This window comes from Rhea pennata, chromosome Z, assembly GCF_028389875.1.
Source record: "Rhea pennata isolate bPtePen1 chromosome Z, bPtePen1.pri, whole genome shotgun sequence".
NCBI classification, from domain to species: domain Eukaryota; kingdom Metazoa; phylum Chordata; class Aves; order Rheiformes; family Rheidae; genus Rhea; species Rhea pennata.
Window position 1 is genome coordinate 50,089,098 of NC_084702.1, and position 23,824 is coordinate 50,112,921.

At 36.9% G+C, this 23,824-nt stretch overlaps 2 protein-coding genes across 2 annotated transcripts; one reads left to right on the plus strand and one right to left on the minus strand.

Moving 5' to 3' along the window:
• Positions 1 to 205: 205 nt before the first annotated feature.
• Positions 206 to 6,315, plus strand: LYSMD3 (LysM domain containing 3). The gene is made up of 2 exons (XM_062600296.1): positions 206 to 466; positions 2,626 to 6,315. The coding sequence occupies exons 1-2, from the start codon at positions 206 to 208 to the stop codon at positions 3,223 to 3,225; spliced, it is 861 nt and encodes a 286-aa protein (XP_062456280.1). The 3' UTR covers positions 3,226 to 6,315.
• Positions 6,316 to 7,455: 1,140 nt separating this feature from the next.
• POLR3G (RNA polymerase III subunit G) lies at positions 7,456 to 23,787 on the minus strand. Its single transcript, XM_062600370.1, has 9 exons — positions 23,704 to 23,787; positions 23,416 to 23,464; positions 21,009 to 21,137; positions 18,807 to 18,936; positions 14,258 to 14,320; positions 13,495 to 13,545; positions 10,026 to 10,096; positions 9,536 to 9,658; positions 7,456 to 9,034 (listed from the first exon to the last, which is right to left on the minus strand). Exons 3-9 carry the CDS (start codon positions 21,126 to 21,128, stop codon positions 8,948 to 8,950), a joined length of 645 nt encoding a protein of 214 aa, XP_062456354.1. The 5' UTR covers positions 21,129 to 21,137; positions 23,416 to 23,464; positions 23,704 to 23,787; the 3' UTR covers positions 7,456 to 8,947.
• Positions 23,788 to 23,824: the final 37 nt, after the last annotated feature.

The following is a 23,824-nucleotide window of genomic DNA, read 5'->3' on the forward strand; positions in this document are numbered from 1 at the left end:
CGGCTGTTGCGGCCCTTCCGGGGGAGGGAGGGAGGAAGGGGCCGGTGGTGGGGCCGGCGCTCGCCGCCCTGGGGCGGGCAGCGGCTCGGCGCAGGGCGGGCGGCCGGGCCGGGGCCGAGGCCGCGGCCGGCGGGGCGGCCGGTGGTGCGAGCCCGCGGCGAGCGCGCCACGTCTGCGGCCCGTGGCGCAGCGCCCCCGCGGGAGGATGTCCGGCCGGAGCCCCGGGCGCGGCCTGCCGCTGCCGGCCGCGGCGCTGCCCGCCGGCGGCCGCCCGCACCCCTTCGGCAGCGGCGCCGAGGGCGAGGGCGCTGAGGAGGAGGCGGAGGTGTACGAGCTGCGGCCCCGAGGCAGGGAGAAGGTCCGGAGGAGCACGTCCAGAGACCGGCTGGATGACATTGTCTTACTGACGAAGGATATACAAGAAGGGGACACTCTGAATGCGATTGCGCTTCAGTATTGTTGCTCAGTAAGTCCTGAGTAATTACTCTTTTCCTTCTCTTTCAGAGTGAATAGTTGGCCGGTGTTACTGTCTGCCTTGCTGTTTTGGGATTGGGCACACCTGAATGCTAGTTTAGGCTGCAGGTGCAAACTTGGCTCCTCTCTTGATCAGCTGGATTTGCTTAGCTTTCAGCTTGTGCATTTAGACTGCTGACTGAAATGTTGTGTTCTTCGGAACTCATAAAACTGATTCTTGACATGTAAGAACTCTTAAAATAATTAATAGAACAAAATGCAGTGTATCCAAAGGTTCCAGGCTTAGTATGAAGTTTTTGAGGTAAAATTAAGGTAAATGTAAGTAACAGATATTTTTGTATGTGATATTGCATCACTTAATACATATTATGCTGTGATACAGTAAAAGTTCTCATAGTGTGTAGTCACAAATGGACACCTTTTAGTAGTGCAGTGTTGACTAAGACAGTTTGAAATGAAGAAGGTATTGCTGAACTACCTGAGAAGCTGTGGAAATCTGTTCAGGAGATCAATTCACTGTAGATTTCTTTTAAATTCTGCTAGATTACTCAAATACTTATTTGTGTGTGCATGCTATACTGCTGGGAGCTATTTGACTAAAGTGTTCCCTTCTGGTGTAGTTCAGATGTTCATACTTCTTCATTCTAGTTAAGAGTTCATAAGTTAGTCTTGTGAATCTACTTCCTTCCTAATTTTTTGTCTGGTTCACACTACTTAAGGCAGAGGCTTCTGTCTTGGTTGATGTTAGCATTTGTACAAATCCTACTAAGTAGAGGAAATCAACTATGCATGAAGTGGATTGTCTGCTAATAATCTAGCTTTCAAGAGGTCAAATTTGATCAAATTCAAAATCCATGTTTTCTAAAGTCTTACTATGATCTAATTCTCAGGTAGGAACAATCCTTTGGTTGTGAACTTTGGAACCAAAGTCTTGACAGTGTTAATCATGACATGCTTGAGCCTAATTAAGCAATTCTTTGCCTGAGCACCCACTTCAATTGGGTTTTTTGAGCAAACGTACTGTATCAGATCTCAAAACTGCTTTGCTTTTTCTGGGAGATTTATGGGGGATGTGAAAAAGGTCCAGGTGTCTGAGCAGAAAGCATAACTTATGTAATAATAGAATTACTGGGTTAGTGATAGATCATTGGGTTAAATGCTGCTGTTTGTCATCTTTTATGCTAATCTGACTTTTCTAGTTTAAGACACCTGAATGTGCTGTCATGAGGACTGAAACACTTCTATGTTACAAGATTAGTGCAGTGTATGCTAGCTGCCTGTTTGTGTTTTCTCCTTAAGTAGATGCCCTCTAAGTAGAGGAACGATTTGAACTCTGATATCTTGTTTTTTGGATATTATAACCTGAAGGCTGTTGCTTAAAAACAGATATAATACCTTTCTTTACCAGATGTTGCAAGAAAATGCTGATTTTCTTTGGATACTTATAGTGAGGTTTGTGGCTGTGCATCCCATCGGGAGGGGGTTAGAGTCTTGTAATGAGGTAGCTGGTTTTCTAAGGGCAATTAAATCCTTGCAGAATATTTCATGTGAGGCTTTTGAATCTGAACCTTTTAAGAGCAAAATGAGATTCATATTGAGCAAGAATGGAAGTGAAGGGGACAGCTGACTTGAGAAGATGACTTAAAAGATTTTAAATCATGCCTGAGTTCTACCTTGCTGCCCCAAAATCTACCTGAAAAGCTGGAAAAATCCAAACCAGAAGTGTGGCTGGATGAATTAGTTCTTAATTTTTATTATTCCTTACTTGCAAGTTTTACATTTACATCAGAAACTTATGGTAATCTATTCCATTTGCAAACACTGGAGTAAAACTGATTTCAGGTGGAGTTGCTACTAACAGATGAATATACATTAAGTATAAATATATAAATATTCATACCTTAAATGATTGTCAGAATATTCATCTGAAATGAGAGGATTTGTTGCCTTGTGATTATGTTCTTGCGTTAACATTGTTCAAAGTGGATCTTTGACCTCTTCTTGCTTCATACTGTTTGAATAGTATCATTTAAAAAAAAAAATAGGCCCTCTGTTAGGGAAGAATTCTATTTCTCAAGGATTTAGAGCTTGTAACATTTTCATTTTAGTTACATATGACTTTCATATTTAAACTTTTTTTGTTGTTTTTAGGTTGCAGATATCAAGAGGGTTAACAATCTTATCAATGATCAAGACTTTTTTGCCCTGAGATCTATCAAAATTCCAGTAAAAAAGTTCAGTGTACTGACTGAAACACATGTCTCTCCAAAAGGAAGAACACTTCTACGGCCTGCTCACTGTTCCCCGGAAGTGCAGGAAACATCACCTTCTGATAAATTCTCTGCTAATGAGACTGCTGGGAACTTCTTAAAAGAAGTAGATCGTGATATAGAACAAATAGTGAAGTGTAATGATACAAAGAGAGAGAACCTTAATGAAGTTGTTTCTGCCTTAGCAGCCCAACAGATCTGTTTTGAAACAGATGGTAAAACTAAAAAATGCAAAGATCCTTATTATGGAGCAGATTGGGGTATAGGATGGTGGACAGCTGTAGTGATTATGTTGGTTATTGGCATAGTAACTCCAGTTTTTTATCTTCTGTATTACGAAGTTTTAGTGAAAGCAGATGTCAGTCACCATTCTACAATGGAATCTTCCCATTCAGGTATCACAGCACCATCACATCAGAAGCAAATAGAAAATGGAATAAATTCAGCAAATATTATAAATGCTAATCAAGGATATAAATGATAATCAAGGAGAGCTTCAGCATTATGACTGAAAGCCCCAGGCAGCTGTTATTCATGGACACATAATATGGCATAAGATGAAGAGGAAACCACAGAATGCAGAGTGCATCGGAGTGCAGAAAAAGTATTTTACTGATTTATGATTTGTCTTTATGAGCAGTGTTCCATTATATGGATGCTTGTGTGGCTCATGTAATCTCTGAATATGCCTAAGGGTTAGGGGGCTTTTAATGCAAGATTGGAATACAAGTTAAGGTATAAAATGGTCTCTGAACCTTTGCACTTGTTTCTATTTTGATAAGCTTAGGTTTTCTAGTTAATGACAAAGTGAGAAAGTGTATTTTCAACTAACATAAAAAGACTCTTACTCTACCTTTTACGACCCTAAAATGGGTATTTGGGGATGTCTAACTTTTAAATGTGTTCAAGTATTTATATGGTGCATAGTGCACTTGGCATCTTAAGATCAAGTTTACAGTTATCTGTTAAAACTGCATTTTCATTTTATCTTACTCTGTCAGAAATAGGATGAAACAATCATTCCATAATTAACTGCCACTATAAAGTCCCCTTTCTGTTAAAAATGATTTTTTTTGTAGAGGCAGGAGCTAATACTTAAACTGGAGTCTTTTCAGTTTTGTGCCTGTCATCAGCCCATTTTTTAATACTTTTTTCATACAGGTGATAGGCTAATTTGATAACTGTATATGATACTGTGCCTCAACTCAGTCCAGTTGAGACAGTCTTATGGAAAGCTCATCACCTTCTCCATGGTTCTACTGAAAACTGACTTGACTGGACTCATCTTCTGGTCAGCTGTATATAAGATGAAATAAGTGAAGATGCATGGCACCTCATTCTGACTGCTTCATTAGTCTTTTATGCTAATAGAATAATTTTCTTCATCTCCAGCTAATCTTGGTTCAGGAGCAACTGATTTTTCAGACAGCGGTCATCTGGGGTTCTGAGTATGTTAATTGTCATGCATCCCTGAGCACCAATTTTTCCTGAAGCCTACCCCAAAACTCCAAATGAGATTTAACAGCTGATAGCCAGAAACCTAAACTGCAGCAGAATGCAGCAGTTGTAGCTTCAAACTGTTCTTTAGTTAGTATTGTCTGTCAACCACTCTTTTGTTTCCTGGAAATGCCACTGTATTAAAAAAAAAAAAAAAAAAAAAAAAAAAGTTTTTTCCTATATAAAGAAGTAGCAACTGAGATGCCTATAATCTTCTATTTCCCTTGTGGAATAAAATTTCCATTTTCCTGTTCAAAGCCCAAGTTAACTGACTTAAGACTAAATTCATAAGTGGTATTATTCCTTTTTAACTCTACTATAAACTCTCCTTCAAGTGTCTTGACCAAGTATACAATATAAATACCTGATAAAGTGAATTTCTTAAATGCTGGAGGTATTTCAAAGTGCTTTATCAACTTAAATTTTGAAAGTAAAGACTCTTGCTCCTCCTGTTGTTTTCTGCCCTCTCCCAGAGGACTGGGGGCAAATATTCTTCATTGGCATGCTGAGTAAGTATATGAACAGGAGTCTGGTACTTTTGATGTATTTTATTGAAGCTGAAGTAGATCAGCTTGAAGAGAAGATATGTACAGTTGGACCTGTGAAATATTTTTGTTGCTGTTGAACCTTTTGATCAAAGTGGTATTCCTAGAGATAGCATAACTGCTCATAGTTTTTACACTAGAAGAGAGATTCTGGATGGGCATGAACTTTGTTTCATGACACATTTTTCAGAAAAAAAAAAAAAACTCTTTCCATGAAAAGAATATTCTAATAATACAAATGTGAATGATGAAGTACCAGTTCTTCTCAAGGCTGTATGAGGAAAACATTGCAAAATTTATGGTGACTATTGTGATATAGCTTCTATGTTTAAAACTTTAAAAGAAGTGAACTTTAGAAACTTGTGACTTGCTGTAGGCCAAACAGACCTTTGGCACATTAAGACAAATGTTTTCTATGTAAGGTTGGAACTGTGGACATAATGTGTAACTTTTTGTGCTGCAAACTTTTTTGCTGGTTTTTGTCCTTTATTCTTCCAGACTGTTTCTGAAATCTCATAAAGCTTTTAATACTTTATTCTCTCCTTCCCTATACAACATCAACATGAAATTAGGCTTATGCTGCATATTCAATCTAGTTAATTTACTACACATACCTGTGTGGGCAAGTATTGCATTGCCACCAATTTGGAAATGAATTTAACTTCAGCTGTGGTTTGATTCCACCAGCCTTATTCTGTTTATCTGCAAGCAAAGAGATCCTTTGTTAACGGCTGCTTTTTGTCCTGTGGTGTGACAACTGAGCAGTTCTTTAGTGTGTCTTAGGCTTTGGGTTTTTCTGTGTACTAAGAGAAGGCCTGTGACTTATTGTCAGTGAGTTAAAAGCATGATGGACCTTTCTATACTTCCTGGCAAACAGCCAGTAGAAAAACACAGAGGGAAAGTAGTTTTGTTTAATAATACTGTATTCTGATCAAGAGTCTAGCATGTTTTTATGTAGTGTATTTTACATAGCCTATTTTTGAAAGCAGAAAGTTAAGAGAAAATACAGCAAGTCTCTTTCCAAGAATGAGGTTTTTGGTAATAGTAACTCAAGCATCAGCTGGATTTGCTTTGTGGGAGATGCAGGGACCTTTACTGCCTTTTTCGAACTACACAACTGGTAGAACGCATCATCTGTCAGCTCTGAATAAAGAGGATAACTGCTCTATATGGAACTAAACTTTGATTTGTAAGTTGATTCTAAAGTCTTAGAAACTGACTTGTAAAAAAAGTGAATTGTTTCAGATTAATTACAACACATTGTTGAACAAATGTTGGGTTTAAATTTAAGTGCATATTGCACTGTTGCATTGTGTAAAAATGTAAATGCTTAAATCTGCTATATTTTGGAGTATGTTGTCAAATAGTCTTTGTATAACTATTTTATAAAGTTTCAAAATGTATCTTTGTAGAGTAATCCTGAATGAGGATGCAAGTCTTATTTAAAATACTTCTGTATCTCTGCTTTTAGAAGAATGTAATATAAAATAAAGATTTTATTTTAGACTGCAGCGAAAGTGGTGCATATATAATGTATTCTTTGCTTCATAGATATTGTATTTCTATATATATTGTATGTATTATAGGAGATCACATGTTTGTGTTGGCTACTCTTTGTTGTAAAATAAGCTTCTTGGCCAACACTTCCTGCCAACGAATTTTTTGTTTGCAGAAGATGTATATTGCATTCACAGCTAATATACTGTAACTGCAGGCTTAAATTTATCCCTTCCATTCCTTCCATAACTTGGGAGTTCTTGTAGAAAGTTCTGAGGTCTTGTTAGTTCTGTGAAATGAAACAGGTATGAAAGTGAAGTTCTTGGTGATCTCTCTACATACTGGAAGTAGTTGGCTTTTTGTGTCAGTACTAGGCATTTTTTTTTATCTTCCCTATTAAGATAGGATTTGTTTGCTGAGACTTTGAACAATCTAGTTTTATCAGCCTTATTGTCTTTAAACTCTAAGCAACTGGAGATGTCAGCTTATAGAAACTGCTACAAGGGTTTGTTCCCTGAACACCACAATCTGATTCCTTTTCAGAAGTGATTTTGGTAGAGAGCTGTTTAATTGTAGAACTGGGCTTGTTCTTAGTCTTTGCCCTTATTTGTCATTGTTAGACTAGTCTTAAAAGGCCTGCACTGAATTTGTTAAGAGTTTGTGTTTTCCTCTAGAAGATAAGAGTTACTATAGACCACTTTCTAAAGTACTCAAAAACATAGTATTTGCCAGAGTAGTATTTCTCAATAAAGCGAAGAGGAAATTCTTTGCTATTAATTGTATGATGACTGAAGTCCCACAGAAGTGGTGTCAGCTACAAAATAGGGCATTGTACTTAGGCTTGCCATAGCTTGTCATCACATTATAACTGGCACAGTATCACCTTCCTGCTGTTTATTCTATAGTTATGTCTTCAGCAAAAGCCCTCTATTTGCATTCCTTATGTGAGAGGCAGGGATTTTTTCAATGTTTACCTTTTATAGTAGGGAACAGCTAGAGGATACTGTTCTACTTAAGGCAAACAAAATAAGCTTTCTGTGTGCTGACCTTGTTTACAACATCTTTATCTGGTGTATCCCATGCAAAAAAAGGTACATAACTTGAACAACTGCTGACATTTATATTGTTAAAAGAATATGAACAGAATATATTTCATACACAATACAGCAGGATGTTTACTAAGTATTTATTTGCATAGCTAATGAACCCTTAAATAAAATTAGTATACATGTGAGATGTGACTTACATTGCATTGCATTTTAGTTTTTCCTGTGGACAGATATGTGTTTTTATCAGTCTGAACACTTGAAAGTTACACCTTAAAGGTTTAACAAATGCTTATTGCAGGTAGAAGTCCATAGAATAATGCAGTACTACCTAGTGACCAGTCAGCACTGAGGTATTGTTTGACTGAACAGAAAACTTCAAGCTAAAACTTCTGCATTTCCCCTTGCTGATAAAATTGGTTTTGTTTTAAAACTGTTCTCTCACAGAGGACATTGTTCCTAGGAACAAAATGTAGTTATCAATATTAAAAAAAAAAGTAATCAATAAAACAATTTGTATTACTGAGGGAAAAGGGGATATAGAGAATGCTGTCATTGTGTCCCTCAAGTCTCTATTCTCAGGAAGTTTTCTGTATTTCTTAGATTTTTCAAAACAATTATATTTAGTTTTGCTATTCATAGCACTCTTGTCCTGTTTTCCCAATTACAATTTCATGCAAAGAGCTTTACTATATTATTTTCCTACATTTCTGTCCTTTCTGTTCTTTGGTTCTCTTAAATACTGTTTTATAGGGAAGAAAATCATTGACATGCAGATAGTTAGCACCTACCATTTCACTTTTCAACTCTATGAGGTAGGAATTTAATACTCTCCTTAACAGGTGGAGAAATTGAGGTGAATTCTTGTCATTTTATATACCACTAGTCAAAACTAGGATTCCTTTTTACTCCTCAGCCATATATAGTTTGTAATGAATCTACTCTTCGTTATTACTTACAGAATGCACTCATAAAGGCAATACTATTCTTAAGTATTTATTCTCCTTTTTGACCAAAATGCTTAAAAATAAGAATTCCTTGATAAAATAATAGCTCTTAAAGACTTATTTCTGTGTTAGTCTGTATTATTAAGGTACTTTCAAGTCTGTTTATTAAAGTGCTTAGTGGTTAGCTATTTTCAGTGACCTGAATTCAGAAGTTATATAAATTACTTCAGAGAAGGCAGCTCTGAAGTAAGTAGTTCATCTCCACAAAGACCCTATATTTGTTTTACTCCAGTTGTCAAGAATTTCACTGTTTTTTTCAAGATTTGACTGCTAAAGCATACAACTGACTAGTGCAAATGCTTAGGCACAATTCAATTAAATACATACATTCTTTTCCTGTGCAGAGGCAATACAATGGCATATAGCTTATTCCATTGTTAGACATTCCACAGAACCTTAAACTGGCTCATGTCTGCAAAATATTTGGCAGAAGAACAAAATATAAAATCAGTGCCCTATTTTACAGCAATAGGAAAATTAGAATGTTCAATATATTCTTTGAAAGTATGATAAAAACCAAGAGCTAAAGCATTAGCTCCCTCAGTGATACTTGGCCTACTTTATTTGAAGTAGCAATAAGGCTTGAATAGTATACCATCTAGCAACAATAGCTAATATGTTGCTTCATCCATATTGTCATCACTGCCAGCACCAAAGTCATCTCCATCCTCAAAGTACGAAGAAATGTAGTCATTTTCCTAAATGAAAATGCATTGCATATCAAAACACTTATCATGCATGTGGAAGAGAATTTATGAAGAAAACATTTTTTGCACTGCACTTAAATAAACTTTTGAACAGTGTGAGCTTTTCTTGCCTATTTTTGGGGGAAAGAAAAAAAAAATCAAGTTCTGTATGTGTTTTATGTATGTATGAAAGGGGAAGCATGAGCTTTTGATGTAAGATTAGTGCCCTGTTTTAATGATATAAATTAATGAGTACGTGCACTGACTGTGGCAAGATCTTATTGCCAAGTTCTCTGCAAATAACAAATCTAAAACAACTCTTTAAATACAACATAATGTAGTGTAACAAAGAAAATCAATGTAATAATACCTCTCACTACAACTTCTCTATGCTTCAGGGAAGCTAGAGATTTCTTCCATCTGCCAGACTAATCAGTTGCTGGGATCTGACCTGGTACCCACCAAAAAAAAAAAAAAAAAAAAAAAAAAAAAAAAAAAAAAAACAATGCAAACCTCTTCATGCTCCTCTTCATCATATTCTTCTGGTTCTTCTTCTTCTTCTTCACCTTCTTTATCTTTTGTTTTGTCTTTCTCATCTTCAGATTTTTCTTCTTCCTCATCCTTCTTTTCCAACTCCTGTCACAAGGCAATTTCAATTACAAGATAATCCCATGTTATCAGCAGCATATCCTGCCACACTACCAAAATGCTATCCTGAGTTAACAAGATTAGTGTAATGATGTTGTGTGGATATTAGTCAATATTTAAAGACAACATGATAGAAAATGCCAGAACATCATAAAGATGTATTTGACCAAGTATCAGCCATCAAACTTTAAAAAGAATGTCTTAATATAATAAATTGGGAGGTTGATTTCCTTTTACTATCCACTATTGGATAAAAAAAATTAGTCCATTTGTTACTGGAAGATGGGATCATAACAAATATTTTCTTTTCCAGTAATTTCTGTTGTACCAATTAGTAAGATTATGCACATCTTACCTCAATTTTTTTCAACACATCCAGATTACTTTTAGGCTCAGAGCTTTTTGCCTTTTTTGGTTTGGTACCTGCTAAAATAAAATACATTACGATTTTTTTTCTGGATTATGAAGAAGTACTTAACACTTTTCTTTTACTTGCTCTTAGGATGTTACATTTTGAGAATAGTAACCACAATGATAATCCAATAGTCAGTGTTACAGTTACTTTAGACTTTGAGCTACACCATTCATGGAGCTATGATAGCCTGATTTATGTAAGTAAGTGATGCCTACAGGACCAGTCTCAAACTCACTTTGAACAGGTATTTGATCAAAGGTTTGTCCAAACTATACCATTCAGCTTCACAAAAAAGTTTTCACCTACAGATTCAAAGTATATTAATAGAAAAAAAAAACTAAATTATTTTTTCATCATCTTGAAAAGATAAAAATGCATTCCTGTTATAACTCCTCCTGAGTCTATGCAACACATTCATTACTACTGGGCATTTCAGACAGATGGTTAAGAACAGGCAGACAGCAAAATGTATTAGCTCCAACACAGTAGCATGGTTATTGCAACTACATGGCTTTTGGACCAAAGCTGGCTCTTATCTAGGGAGTTTGGAGTGTGTATTTTCACCCAGTCACTTGATTCATGAATATAACCTTCTATCTAGTTACTCCCTCTAATTCAACCTCATTATCTTACTTTGTTATATAGTGGAGTGGAGTGAAGGTCAAAACCAGGATTCCATATACCCAGGCAAAAGCTGTCTGGATTGCAGCACCATAAGCTAAGGGAATACCTGCCCAATTCCAGGAAGTGCAATTTGACCAGTAGACTCAGAGAAGTGGAAAGAGCATGCTTCAAGACCTCTGTCAGACAGTCTGTTTCCAGGGTATAACAGCGTTTTGGGTCTCCTGCTAAATTTGGTACAGCTGCACATAACTTACAATGTGGGGCCCATACCTACCACAGGTTAGCTCTTCTCAGCATGGTAGAACAGCCTATGTAAAGCCCCATGCTGTTGTGGCTAGATGACTTCTGACTGATAGATAAGTTAGCTTCAGACAAACTAGCTTATGTAGCTTGTAACTTTTTTTTTTAACACTAGGCAGCACTAAGTGATATCAAAACAAAAAATACTGTGCACTGATAGAGGGAATATCATTTCTAGAGTAGACAGTCCCAGTGCAGTATGGATTTCATCCTGGCTTAGTACTTAAGGAAAAACACTAGAACTGCTAATAAGATTACTGTACTTTGTCAAAAGCATTTGTTGTAAGTAATACTCAGTTTGTTTCAATGCTTTGCCTATGAAAGGTCTCTGTGACAAAAGCACTGCATATAGCTGAGGGAAATCATCATGAACACTGTCAAAGCAAATGTCTACAATGAAATGATCAGTATATTGCTCGAGTAGGCAATGTAAGAAAAACAAGTGGAACATGTGATTCCAAATGAGCATTTTTGCACAAACACCTGCAGGCTTTTAGAGATAAAGCCATTAGAAGAAACAGACTGGAAATCAAAGTAGACATCAAAATCATTCTTTCAACAGTGAGTGTCTGTGGGTTATCATGAGAATTAGAGACAAAGACCCATCACTGGGGGGGGGGGCATGATTTAAAATAAAACTTCAAGCAAAATAGCCATTCACAGCCATTTTGCTTTCAGGTATGATGGACTGCTCTTTCCAAACACCCATTCCTACATTAGTCTGACTTAAATACACATAAACATATAGCTGGCCTACAAAGGCTGAACCCTGTCAATGTTTTTTTGTGGCTACAGCTGATATCTAGGATACTACGATCCATTACCCAGGCTAAGCGTGGGAGAGATGTTGAATTCCATCCTAAATTATGTCAATTGAAGGCATGTGGTTAGATATTAGGTTAAAGCATTCAGGGAAATCACAAATGGGGAAAAAGATGAAGCCAGACCTGTAAATGTAACTACATAGTTATCCAAAAATCACTCCTGCAATCTATGAAACTAAAATGGTAGGAAAACTCTTCTGACTGCAATACAGATAAAATTCACTCCCATACCTTTTTTCCACCTATAATAAATTGTCATCTAGGACAATTTGAGGACAATCTAAGGCTGTCCTCAAAATATGCCACTGATAAATAACAGGGTTTAAGATATCACTGATGAGCTGACAAATCTCCTGAATAACATGATTTTTGTACAGCCTCCATATGATCTGGATTCCCCAAAAACCAAAACCAGTATTTTTTGCTTTCAGAGGAACATATCTTTTTATCCAATCAAATTTGGATGGCTAGCTGATGGATGGCTGCCATTTCAATTGAGTGAGAAAATGTACTTTTAGCAGCAAACAGAGAAACTATTATAAAAGAAAGTGAAGAAAATGCAGTGGGCAGTGTTTTTCTTATCCTTTGTTTATGATAATCACAACATTACTGTAACACAGGAATAATAATTCAGCATTTATGTTTGCATAGGATCATGGGGCACTACTTATTGCCCCCTAGGTTATAAAAGTCAGTGCGATTTCTTCTTTTAAAGAAACAGTTATGTACTTCTTTTTTAGGGGGGTTGCTAATAAGTATTTAGTTTTCAGTGGAATCCCGCAGTCTACCTTTAGTACCATGCTTCTCAGTGAGGCTCTTAAAAGGAACAAAGCTTCCAGCTGAGCCAGTCTCCATGACTACTGCACATTCACTTTTTTTTTTTAAATTTTATCCTTGAACTGAAAAATGACACACAAAAGAGTTGGACAAAAAGAACAAGAACATAAACAACTATATATATATATATATATATATAACAGACAGCTAGGTAGAGGGGTCCAAGTATTGTTTCACATCAACAGTACAACAGACTTCTACAGAAAGTAAGTCATGCATACTAGAAAACACAGTGAAAAATAAACACACTTATGATGTTGCATAATAAAAAAATTAAGTCTTTTTTTTCCTTTAAGAACAACCAATACCAGCTCCAACTGCTGTTGAAGGATCTGGTTCACAATTCTGCAGAAGAAAGCTGAAAATAAACAAAAAAAGTAAAACCAGGGAAAATATAAAATAACCTACATTAAGTCACATATAAAAGGCTTAAAAAATGCAAAGGTCAACCAAATCATAAACCAGATAACTGAGAAACCCAAAATATAAAAGGAAATCTGAACTAGCTATTCATTAAACAGAAGAAGGGAGTGTGCTAACTAAAGATACAAACTTTCAAAAACAAAACTTTAGTGCTTTTTAAATCTTTTACATATTGGCACCTACTATGTTAATATAATATGTCAATATGAAAGACAGCAAAAGAAAGGTCTGTTAAAATATCCTACAGAAACAAAACAAAAACCACATATTTACTAATCTGCCAAAAATCCCTGTTTATCAGGTCTAGTAACATTTGTACCACTTTTTTTCCTAAACAGCTCCAACATTTATGCTCACACTCAAATAGTGTGGACTAAATGCTCTTAAAAATACATAATTACCTTTCTTGGTCTTTTTGCTTGGCTTCATCTCTCTTGGGAGTCTTCTCCAATCTGCATAAAAAATACATACAAACGATAATTTACAGCACAGCTATAATTCCCTCACTTCTTGGAAAGGCTGGGGCCCCTGTTGTGCTTGATCCCATATACATGCATACTTAATGGCTTTATCATACAGCAGTTCCACTGAATTATGGTTGTACTTCAAATTAAGAAGGCTAGAGTAAGGATCTACATTCAGATCCAGTTAATGAAGACTGGCATCTGCACCAAAGACATAGTTAAAGTCCAGCCATACCAATGGCCCACAAGCTATTTAACTTATGTATTACAATTGATTTTGCACTAGTGAGCTCTAGAGATATATTTGTGGAAGTTCAATGTTACAAAACTCAGCTACTGGTCAGTGAGAATTTTTAAAGCAACATCCATGTTTCCTCTCAGTTCAAAACTAGTATTTAGAGGGGAAAGAAGAGAAGAGAGAAAACCAGTTTGCATGTTTGCCACAAGATAAGCTGTTTAGTTTCAACATAGTAAAAAAAAAAAAAAAAAACAAAATCAGATTTTGGGGGAGGAGGGAAAAACAATACTTTGCATTGATTTGGAAAAATGACAAAGGCACAGCCCTCAACACAGACTACATGACTTGGTAAGGATTTACATCTGTTGTTATTGCTTTAAAAATAATGAATCCAACATTTAAGAGGAGCAGAAGATTGCACAGACTAATAAACAATTGACCTTTGATAATCCGAGATACTACCTGGGGTCCATGCTGCACCCTCCTTTTCAGTCTCCATGTACTTTTTACTGTATCTTTCAATTGCTACAAAGCAAGATACAAAGATTTACTGAGTTCAGTTCCTTAAAAAGGCAACAGATACTGTGCTCTATGTCTTCCTGCAACTAAATGTTCACTATTATCCTTTTACCCCTGTATAGGGCACTTCCCTTGTGCTACTGCCAAACACATAAAACCAGCATAATGTCACTACTTTGAGCAGTTCTGGTGATAATCCCCAGGGCTAATCATATGCTGAGTACTTGCAAGACCTGGAGTTTATATCCAAAAAGAAAGAAAAGGAAAAATACATACATATTACTTTTCATTTTTTATGATCTCCTTTCAATCAAAAAAGCAAAACAAAGGATAATATTTTATACTTCCATCCCTCAGAAGTACGGGAGCATAAAACACAAATGTATTTAAGGAAACAAGATTGAGACAGGATACATGCTAACTCTTCAACAGATTCGCAATCAAACTTTTGCTACAAAGGCAGTAAGTGGCACTTATCACCTCTGCACTAGGCAAAAGAGGCAGAAAGAGTAACCAGAATTCCCAGGTCTCAGAAGGCTACATCTTAGACTGATCACAACCAACTCTCAAGCTTTTAAGTACTACTGCAATAGCAAACATTTGTAGCATAACAAAGATGTGTTTCCCAAATGACAGCAACATATTTTAGTTCATTTAGCCTCTTCCCAGGCACAAGAACTAAACTGAGAAATGCACTGGAAATAATACAGTAATTACACAGTATAAGTACATCCATTTATACTGTGAAAAGAAAAAGTGTCTTGTACAATCTTCAATGATAAAACCAATACTGAAACTTAAGCATTTTTTAGTAAGTCATATTTTTTCTTACCAAATTACCATGTCCAACAGCAAAATCCATTTAATACAAAATAACTGATTATGACTGCAGTAATAGCTCATCGCCCCAAACAGGGATAATTTCTCTGAGTATTCTACAAACAAATAAAAACAAAGACAGACGGTGACCTTTATGGACTAAGACTTCTACCATATACACCAGAGAAGATGATGGGAAAAAGAAGACATCAGAAAATGAAGCTCAATTTTAAACTTAGTTGTGACAAGGGCAAGCAAAAGACCTACTTGAAAATGTGCAGCAGAAGGCTTGTGTTTAAAATGACAGCATCTCAAGGGGCATTTAATGTAGGTGGCCTTTGTAAACGCTGAAGGAAACTGTCAGTAACAGAGGAGGAAAGAAAGCAATAGTTTTGATTTCAGCTTAAGGCCCGTTACTGAAGAATTAATTGCTGATACCCCCATTAAAATACATATGTCTCACTGACTCTTGCCACCCATAGTTAATGAATTACCCCAAACCATTGCCAAGGTGACGGCCACTGAATCATAGCAGATACACCTGCAGGAAAAATATGAATAATTCATGGTCTGTGAAGTGAAGAAAACAGAAAATTTACTACAGAATTAACCTACTACTCACTCAAAATGGGTGTTTAGGTGAGAGATGAAGATCTATTCTGAATGGAATACTAACATATCAAAATTTCCAGGTAGTGTTAGACATTGCATTAATTTACTGGCTAATAACACAAAGAAAGATGTCCTAATTAAAACGTTTCCCTTCTCACACTTCAAAAGGACCATTTGGCTCACAGACATAGTGCTGAGAGTGTAAAACAATGCATTTCCTCTTGTAGCAAAGCCAATCTAAGAAATTCCTGGCCACCATCATCCTCCTGTCTCCCTCTTACTCTTGTCAGATGTTTTGATGAAATACTGGGAAGGAAAGGGCTAGAAATCCAGGCAACCGAAACGATCAGTTAAAAATAAAATAAGTCTGCCCCAGGGGGAGAAAGTGGCTTTCGTAAAGCTAGGTCACTTCTGCCAGACAGCATAGGCCCAGAGATAACTGCATACCGTGAGATGAAAGCAAGCTGTTTAAGTTCGTATCAGTGCTGCAGACAACCACTAGTCTAAGTATACCACAGCACCTCAGATGAAGTATTTTTGTACAACTTAAGTTGCAGTGCAGAAAGCTATCTCACCTTACCAGTTTGCTCTTGGGGAAGATTATGGGAACACTTGCAGCATTACTCGAGTTTAGATAAAGTGGCTATCTACCCTATCTTCCCTGCAATTGCCAGTTTCTGTAGATAAACAAACTTCAAAGCTGGCAGTTCTATTAATGAGCACACTCAGCAACAGAGAGATCACTCCACCCCAGAGAGAGAGTTGCAGAAACAATAAGGATTTTGAGGAGAGTTATAAGAATGATCATGTGCAGCAAAGTCGGGAAGGAACGCTATGTTCTCATGAAGTAGCTGGTTCACTGGAAATAAATCTGACAGGCTTTCAGGCACAGCAGTCCTTTTGCATTCCTCAAATGGAAACAGCAAACTTCAAGCCTGAGAAAGATCAAGGGCACAGAAAAACCTCTGTGAGATGAGAGACCAAAGAGACTGAAATTTGTTTACTTAGAAGATAAAAGAGATGTCATAACGAAGTAATTTTGAATTCTTCTAAAATCATAAAGGGATCTAAAAATGAAGATCAGATTTTCTGTTTTGCTTTGTCTCATAATCAAGGGTTCACCTGGTTGCTTCAAGTTCATCAGGAGTTAGGCTGCAATTGCATCTGGCAGCACCACAACCCTCCCTCAATAAGGGGTCCAGAAGAATGTAGTAGGTGCTGCACTTTGGCTGCATGCTGCGTCCTGGAGCCGGTTGGGCATCAGCTGCAGGGCAGACAAAACACTCTGGTTCCTGAGCCACATGGTAGTATGTTCAACAGGAACTGGGATCAGGAGCTCCTTCCTGCCCCAGAAATGGGTGGCACATATCAGATAACAGCAATGTGTTACTGCTGTGAGACCTCTTTCAAGGCCTCAGTAGGAATTCAGGGGCAGCAGTAGTTCTCAGGGAGCTTCTAAAGAAATATTGAACCACCACAGAGATGTGGCTGCACGAAAATCAGTTCAGAGTTTTTTTTTTTTTTTTAAAAAAAAAAAAAAAAAAAAAAAAGCTATCTGCTCACACTACAGCATGCTGCTTCATTTTTAAAAGTGCTTTAATACAAGAATAAGTGGACAATCAATGAAGTGTGTCTTCACACACATATAAGTGTCTATATTTACACACACTTTATATACTATAAGATATATTTCTCTAAGTATATATACAGCCAAAACTAGCAAAAAGAAAAATTTACACACTTTTTAAAAACAAAAACATGGTGGAATTCACTATTATGGCGAGACACTATGACCAACAATTATCAACATTTCAGAGGAGACTGGACTATATATCATACCCGTATCACAAATATTCAGAGCGAGAAAATATTCCGATGGTTTCAGAAGGCATATTATATCTCATGTTCTGGAGTTCAAGTCAGCTCTCATTACTCAAAATCATTATGTGATAATAAGGGAAGGTTTATGTGGTTTTGGCCATTCTGAACTTCTTAAACCTCTCTATAAAGCTTGTTGGAGACAGTCCACTGCACTGAATGGACCTTCAGTCTGATGAATACAACATTTACTGTTTTCTTATATTTCCTACTTTCCTGTAACAGCACTTACCATTTATACCAGTAAGAACAAGCATTCAGGAAAATGATAAAAATAAGGGGCAAAAATCACCACTGAAAAGCACTCCTCACAGTAATAACATCCTGTGACTGCTAGACTTGAAATACACCCACAGCAAAATGAACACTCCGAAGTCTGCCTTCTCTGCTCTCCACTTCTTCCCACCAGTTCGGTTTTCTGACCAAGAAGCTCAAATTTTGACAGTATCAATGAAGTATGAGTTGCTGTTAGTACAGCACAGTATTTATCATTATTGAACAGTAACAGAGCCGATATTGTTTAATTCTAACTATGTATAAGCAAAACATATATTCTCAGGTCTAGTATGACTTCTAATCCAGCTCTACTTCTGACACAAACCTCAGTAAATCACTTATCTTCATCTCAGTCTTCACATTTCAGGTACACTGTCAGCAACACTTACCAGTTTTTCCTTTACAGGAATAGAGGAAAAATCACATCCTGGAAGAGCACCTTTTAGAATGCCCTGTTGTTAAACATGACTTCAAGTACATCACCATATAGTTAAAAAAAAAAAAGAAGCTGAATTTTAACCCTCTGTATTTACTATATATTTCTTGGCTCCACTGCAAAATTTTTAGGGTACTTTCAGTATGTACAAATGTCTATTTCATTTGTATTTGATCAGCATACAATTGAAAAGACTGCATAGAGTTGCTTTTAGTGCTTTATATCAAGCAAAATAGATGTTTATTCCTCCTCTTTTCTCACAGAGCAGTTGTTTTCCAATTGCAGCACTTGTAACGGTTGACTAGTAATTTTAATACATTTAAAAACAGAAAAACTCCCTCGATATAACCTGGCATTTTTATTCTTCATTATCAGTACTAATTACGTCTTCAATACATGCATTTCACTACAACATCCTTCACAGAATAATTACTGAACATATAAATACAAATAAAAAGCACACAAACAGACCTTCATGATCATCTTCTACTGCCAAAAAATAAGGCATTTTTTTCATAGTTCCTCTAAGATCTTGTTTTAAGGCCAACATGTAATCTTCATCTTCTCCTGTTTTCAGAGGCACTGGCTTATTGTCTGTACTCTGTACAAATTACGTTTATTATTTATAACGTGTTAATATCCATCAAACACACAGGAACACTGACAAAAAGCTACACACACATTACTCGTGAAAGACTGCAACTGTATTAGACTACTTTGCAAGCACACTTTATTGCATTCTGACATGCACAACTATATTTACAATTAAATTTATACCTTTTATGACTTAGCTATATTTTTCTGCAAAAATATAGGAAGAAAGCAAGAAAAAAGTACATCAAAATAGTAAAATAGTCATTCAATCGATGTTTTGTGCTCATGGGGCCAACATTCTTAACTCCTCATGGCAGCTCAGAAAACTATTACTCAGAAACCATTGCCTCTCTGGTCTTAGCTTCTTCTAAAACAGTGTTATAACTACATTATAACAGAGTTATAATGACATTAATTACTTTGAATAACACAGAACACTATTTCCATGAATAGCCATAACTCACCCATGCAGCAAGCATACATGCCCACCCACATCTCAGTCTCTATTTAAGTGATTTTTTTTTTTGAACTATGAATCTTGAAACTGGGAAAGATAAATAAGCATAAACAGTTTTAAAAATATACAGCTAACTAGGGCGAAGGACAGAATTATAGCATAGTAATTGGATGTTATTTCTCTCATACAATGAATGGTACGCAAGGAATACCTGAGTGGTAGGTTGTAAAGCATAAAGACTACTGCAAGTCCCAAGGCTGGGTCATGAAAGTAGTTTACCGGTTCCAGCACTATTTACTATACAGCCAACATTTTAAATCACTAATGTTGACAATGGTATGCTGATGCTCCTAAGTTCTGATGCTTGAGTTCTAAGTGCATTTACAGGAAATTTAGAAGAACACAAAAAGAATCTGTATGAACTAAGTAAGAGCAACAATTCATTGTTTAAAATAATTTCAGTGCAAGTCACTCAATTGCTGTAATATCAGACCTTTGGTCACTGCCCAATCATTAACTGCTTCTTCAAGTTTTTTCAATTCTAGTCATGCTACTTGGTTCTTTTGTTTTTTGAACGACAGTAGATATCTCCTAGAAAGTTTAGCTTAGTTCTGTCTGTAACCGTTCACAAAGAAGAAAATTTCTTTCACTCCCTCCTGGTCTCCATTAGATACAGTGGGGCTAGTAATTATCTTACAAGGCAGCTCCATTGAGGACACTAACAGTGGAAGTTGTAATTCACAGAGAATTCATGCTATCAGCAGACATCAACATTCACATTAGGAACAATTATAGATGGCTTAGTATCAGCGAAGCCATGCAATTTAGTCTGCAAAGGAAATGATAGACTAAGAGAAAGATAGATAATCAGTAAGATCTGGTTCAGTAAGTCAAATTTCAGGTGCAACAACAATTCAGAGATGTCTCTGAATAGCAACAATTATATGCCAAACTTCAAGTTTCACATCCTAACATGTGGATTGAGACAAATATGCACCTTGAACCCTGATATAAATGGGAAATTTCCTCATTTAAAACTTCAACATTGTAAGACAGTGTTTCTCAATGTAAAAATTGTTGAAGTTTCCCTACATAGCAAAATTCAGCTTAATAGGAAAATCATTTGCCTTTTTACCCTTTGTTTTTACAAACCATTACAATTTGAAATCCAAATCTCCATTTCCTAATTACATAAATATCTTCCAGTTATTTTCAACTTCCATCTATTAAGGTAAAAGATATTTATCTAAAATCTTTCTATTTTTTGTATCAATGGTATATTTCTAAAATTCACAACTTCAAAGAGTAGCATAACTTTACTTCAAATTCAGATATCCAGTGTTTCCATTACTGTAATGTCCAGAAATCATGATAAGGGCTTTAATGAATGAACCTCTTGCAAGTAATCTAGCTAAATACAGGATGCAATGGGCAGCAAAGAGTCAAAAAGCAATAATTAGAAAAATAATAATGGAAATCTATGGTTATCGACACTAAATACTTCAAATTTGACTTAAAGTGCTTAGGGCTGTTTGTGTATTTCATCCTACTATCTAAACATGAAAGTGAAAACATTTCACCTGAACACAGAGGGTGTGGTCTAAGAAAGTTGCTGTACTTACAGGAAACAGTGGTGGAGGCTTGAATACTACTTCAGGTAGAGATGCACCTTTAGCAAAACCAATAGCCTCAATGTTGAAGGTAAATGCAGCACGCCCTCTTCCTCTACCTGACCCAGCCATTTGGAGTTACTAAAAATATTACAGATTTTTTTCAAGTTTCTTTTTTGTTACATATATGAAATACATACATACTACATAAAATATAAAAAGCCAATGACGAACAAACATTGCAATAATATTAAAAACTTTTTAATTACTATTTTAAATAGCAAACCTTTTTTACTGCTCCTCCTAGGTTCTTCCACATACTCTAGATTAGGTACACGTTTAAAATCAATTCCATTCTCCCATTTCTGCTAGCCACCTCTGCAGGCCTGAAATTGTATCTTAACCTATGAATTTTAAACTTTCTTCTGCTAAACCCTAGATACACTGATGTAAGCCCAATCAAGATAAAAGAACCAGAAAAATAGGTAATAAGAAAAAAAAGTTTGTGAACCCTTAACATCTCTGTAAGTACATTTTAGAGCATCCGAACTTGTCTCCGAAAAATAGTTTCTGTCACTCACAGCTTCTTTGTCTTCCAGATTATTTTTCCTCTTTATCTCTGTAAATTATATTGGGTACTGACAAAGAGCCAAAACCAAGGAGTTCTAACAGCACCAAATGACTTTTGGGGGCTTTTCTTTGTAATAGCTCTACTCCACTTCAATGAATCTGCAAGCTAATTCATGGTTAAAGGAAGTTGTTTTTCAACTATGAGATCTAAAAGAAAAAAACCACTCACCAAACTCAACCATCCACACAAACTACCCATACACTCACACCTCACCATCTTCACTGTTACACTAACCTTCATCTCACAGTTGAAAGACCAGTGGGATGGCTAAGTAAAGCAAAATGCAAGAATTGCCTTTTTTTTTTTTTTTTTTTTTTTTTTTTACAGGGAACTATGGCAGGAGATGGGCCAACAGTCCCAGCTGGAGCAACCTGTTACTGCTCACTCCTCCAGATCATGTGAGGATTGATTTAAGATTCCTGGCCCAGAAATCTCATATGCTGCTTACTATTAATTGCAAGGCTATCATACCACACCCTCTACAGCAAGAACAATTACTGTTGCACCTGTACTTGCACCTCACAGCTATTCCCAGGGCAACCATGATGAGCATGCTAGATAACTTCAAACAGGAAATAAGAAACAGGACATTACCTACAACTTTTCATGCAACTGTCTTGGATAACAGAGAATCCAGGAAAGAATTGTAGTTGAGAACCAAGAAATGCACACTTCAGATTAAGATCTTTTATAATTCTCCCAAATGCAATCAATGGCCTTTTAAATAAAAGTCAGTGAAAAACAGGTTTACACAAGTATTTTCTTGTTTATTGTTTTCCACAGGAACAAGCTTTACATAGATAAGAAACCATATTATATTTTAAACTGCACTCCACAACACAGAAATCTATCTAAAAATAAACAAAAAGACCCAAATAAATCATTTTAGGATAGACAGCAAGTAAAAATCTAAGGCTGAGCATCTAATTAACTGAAAAAAAAATAAAAAGAAGCATCACATTCAGCTGAAAGCAGGATGAAAAACAAGATGTGAGCCTGGCAGAATGGAGAAAGATGAGACAGAAGAGTCTCAAACATGAGCAATTATATTGCCTAGGTGTGAAAAAAGGAAACCAACAATCGAAGAAAACCAAAAGAGAGATGTGGGAGACAACCAGCCAGTGTGCAAGGGAACCTTATTTAGATTAAATATATGAAATATAGAGGCCAATTTCTGGATTCTGCTGTAAAATCAACTCTACATAAGATTTTCTTGAAATAGTGAATTAGTCTGATGTACAGTAACAAGCTTTAGACCTACCCGTAGCATAATTACTGACACCATAAAGTAATGAGCACAGAGGAAAGGACATATCATGAAAGAAAAGTTGTAGTTTTACAACTATGGCAACAGCGCCATTCTTAACTGCCATAATAGATGGCTAATGCACCACTCAGATGCATTTTCCTACATATAAACAGTTTCTGTCTCAATTATTCTACAAATGAGCAAGCAAATTTCAGGATTATACTTAAGCATAGATTTAAGCTTTTAAGATGTTTTTAAAACTATATATAGCATCGTTCATGTGCTCAGTTAAAGGCTGTGAAAGCTCAGACATTTGGGGGGGGGGAAGGCCAGCAGAAACGCTCCCACTGGCAGTAATCCTGTTATTTTATGGCTGAGAATGTGATCAGGTAGAGTAGCTGAACGAATATTCAGGAAATTAAGTTTTCCTTCGAATAAAAATCTCCAGCTTTTGGTCATGTTTTTCAGGGATGGGTGTCATCAGTGGAAAGGAAGTCATAAAAACAAGAACAGACATAAGTTGAAAAACTGAGTGTTACCTGATGCCCCTGAAGGCTAAACCGGGATGAAAATATTTGCCACAATCCCCTGCGATTTAAAAAATACACTGTTCACCGTTTATCTTTTCAGACCCTCCTTTCCCCCTGCCTCTTCCACGGCCTCTCCCTACGCGGCCCCCCTCCCCACACGTACTCCCCCCGCCCCGGTCCGCCTCAAGCCTCAGCCCAGCCCAGCCCAGCCCAGCCCGCCGGCCACCGCCGCGCCCATCTCGCCGCCCTCCGCCAGCTCTGCTGAACAGCAAGATGGAGGAAGGGAAAGGAGCTCACCCCGCAGCCGCTGAGGCGGCTCCGGCCTCCACCCGCGCGCGCCCCGCCGCTAACGGCCGCCGCCGCTAACGGCCCCCGGCGCGCGGCGCGTGGCGCGTGGCGCGGGGGGGGAGGCGGGGGC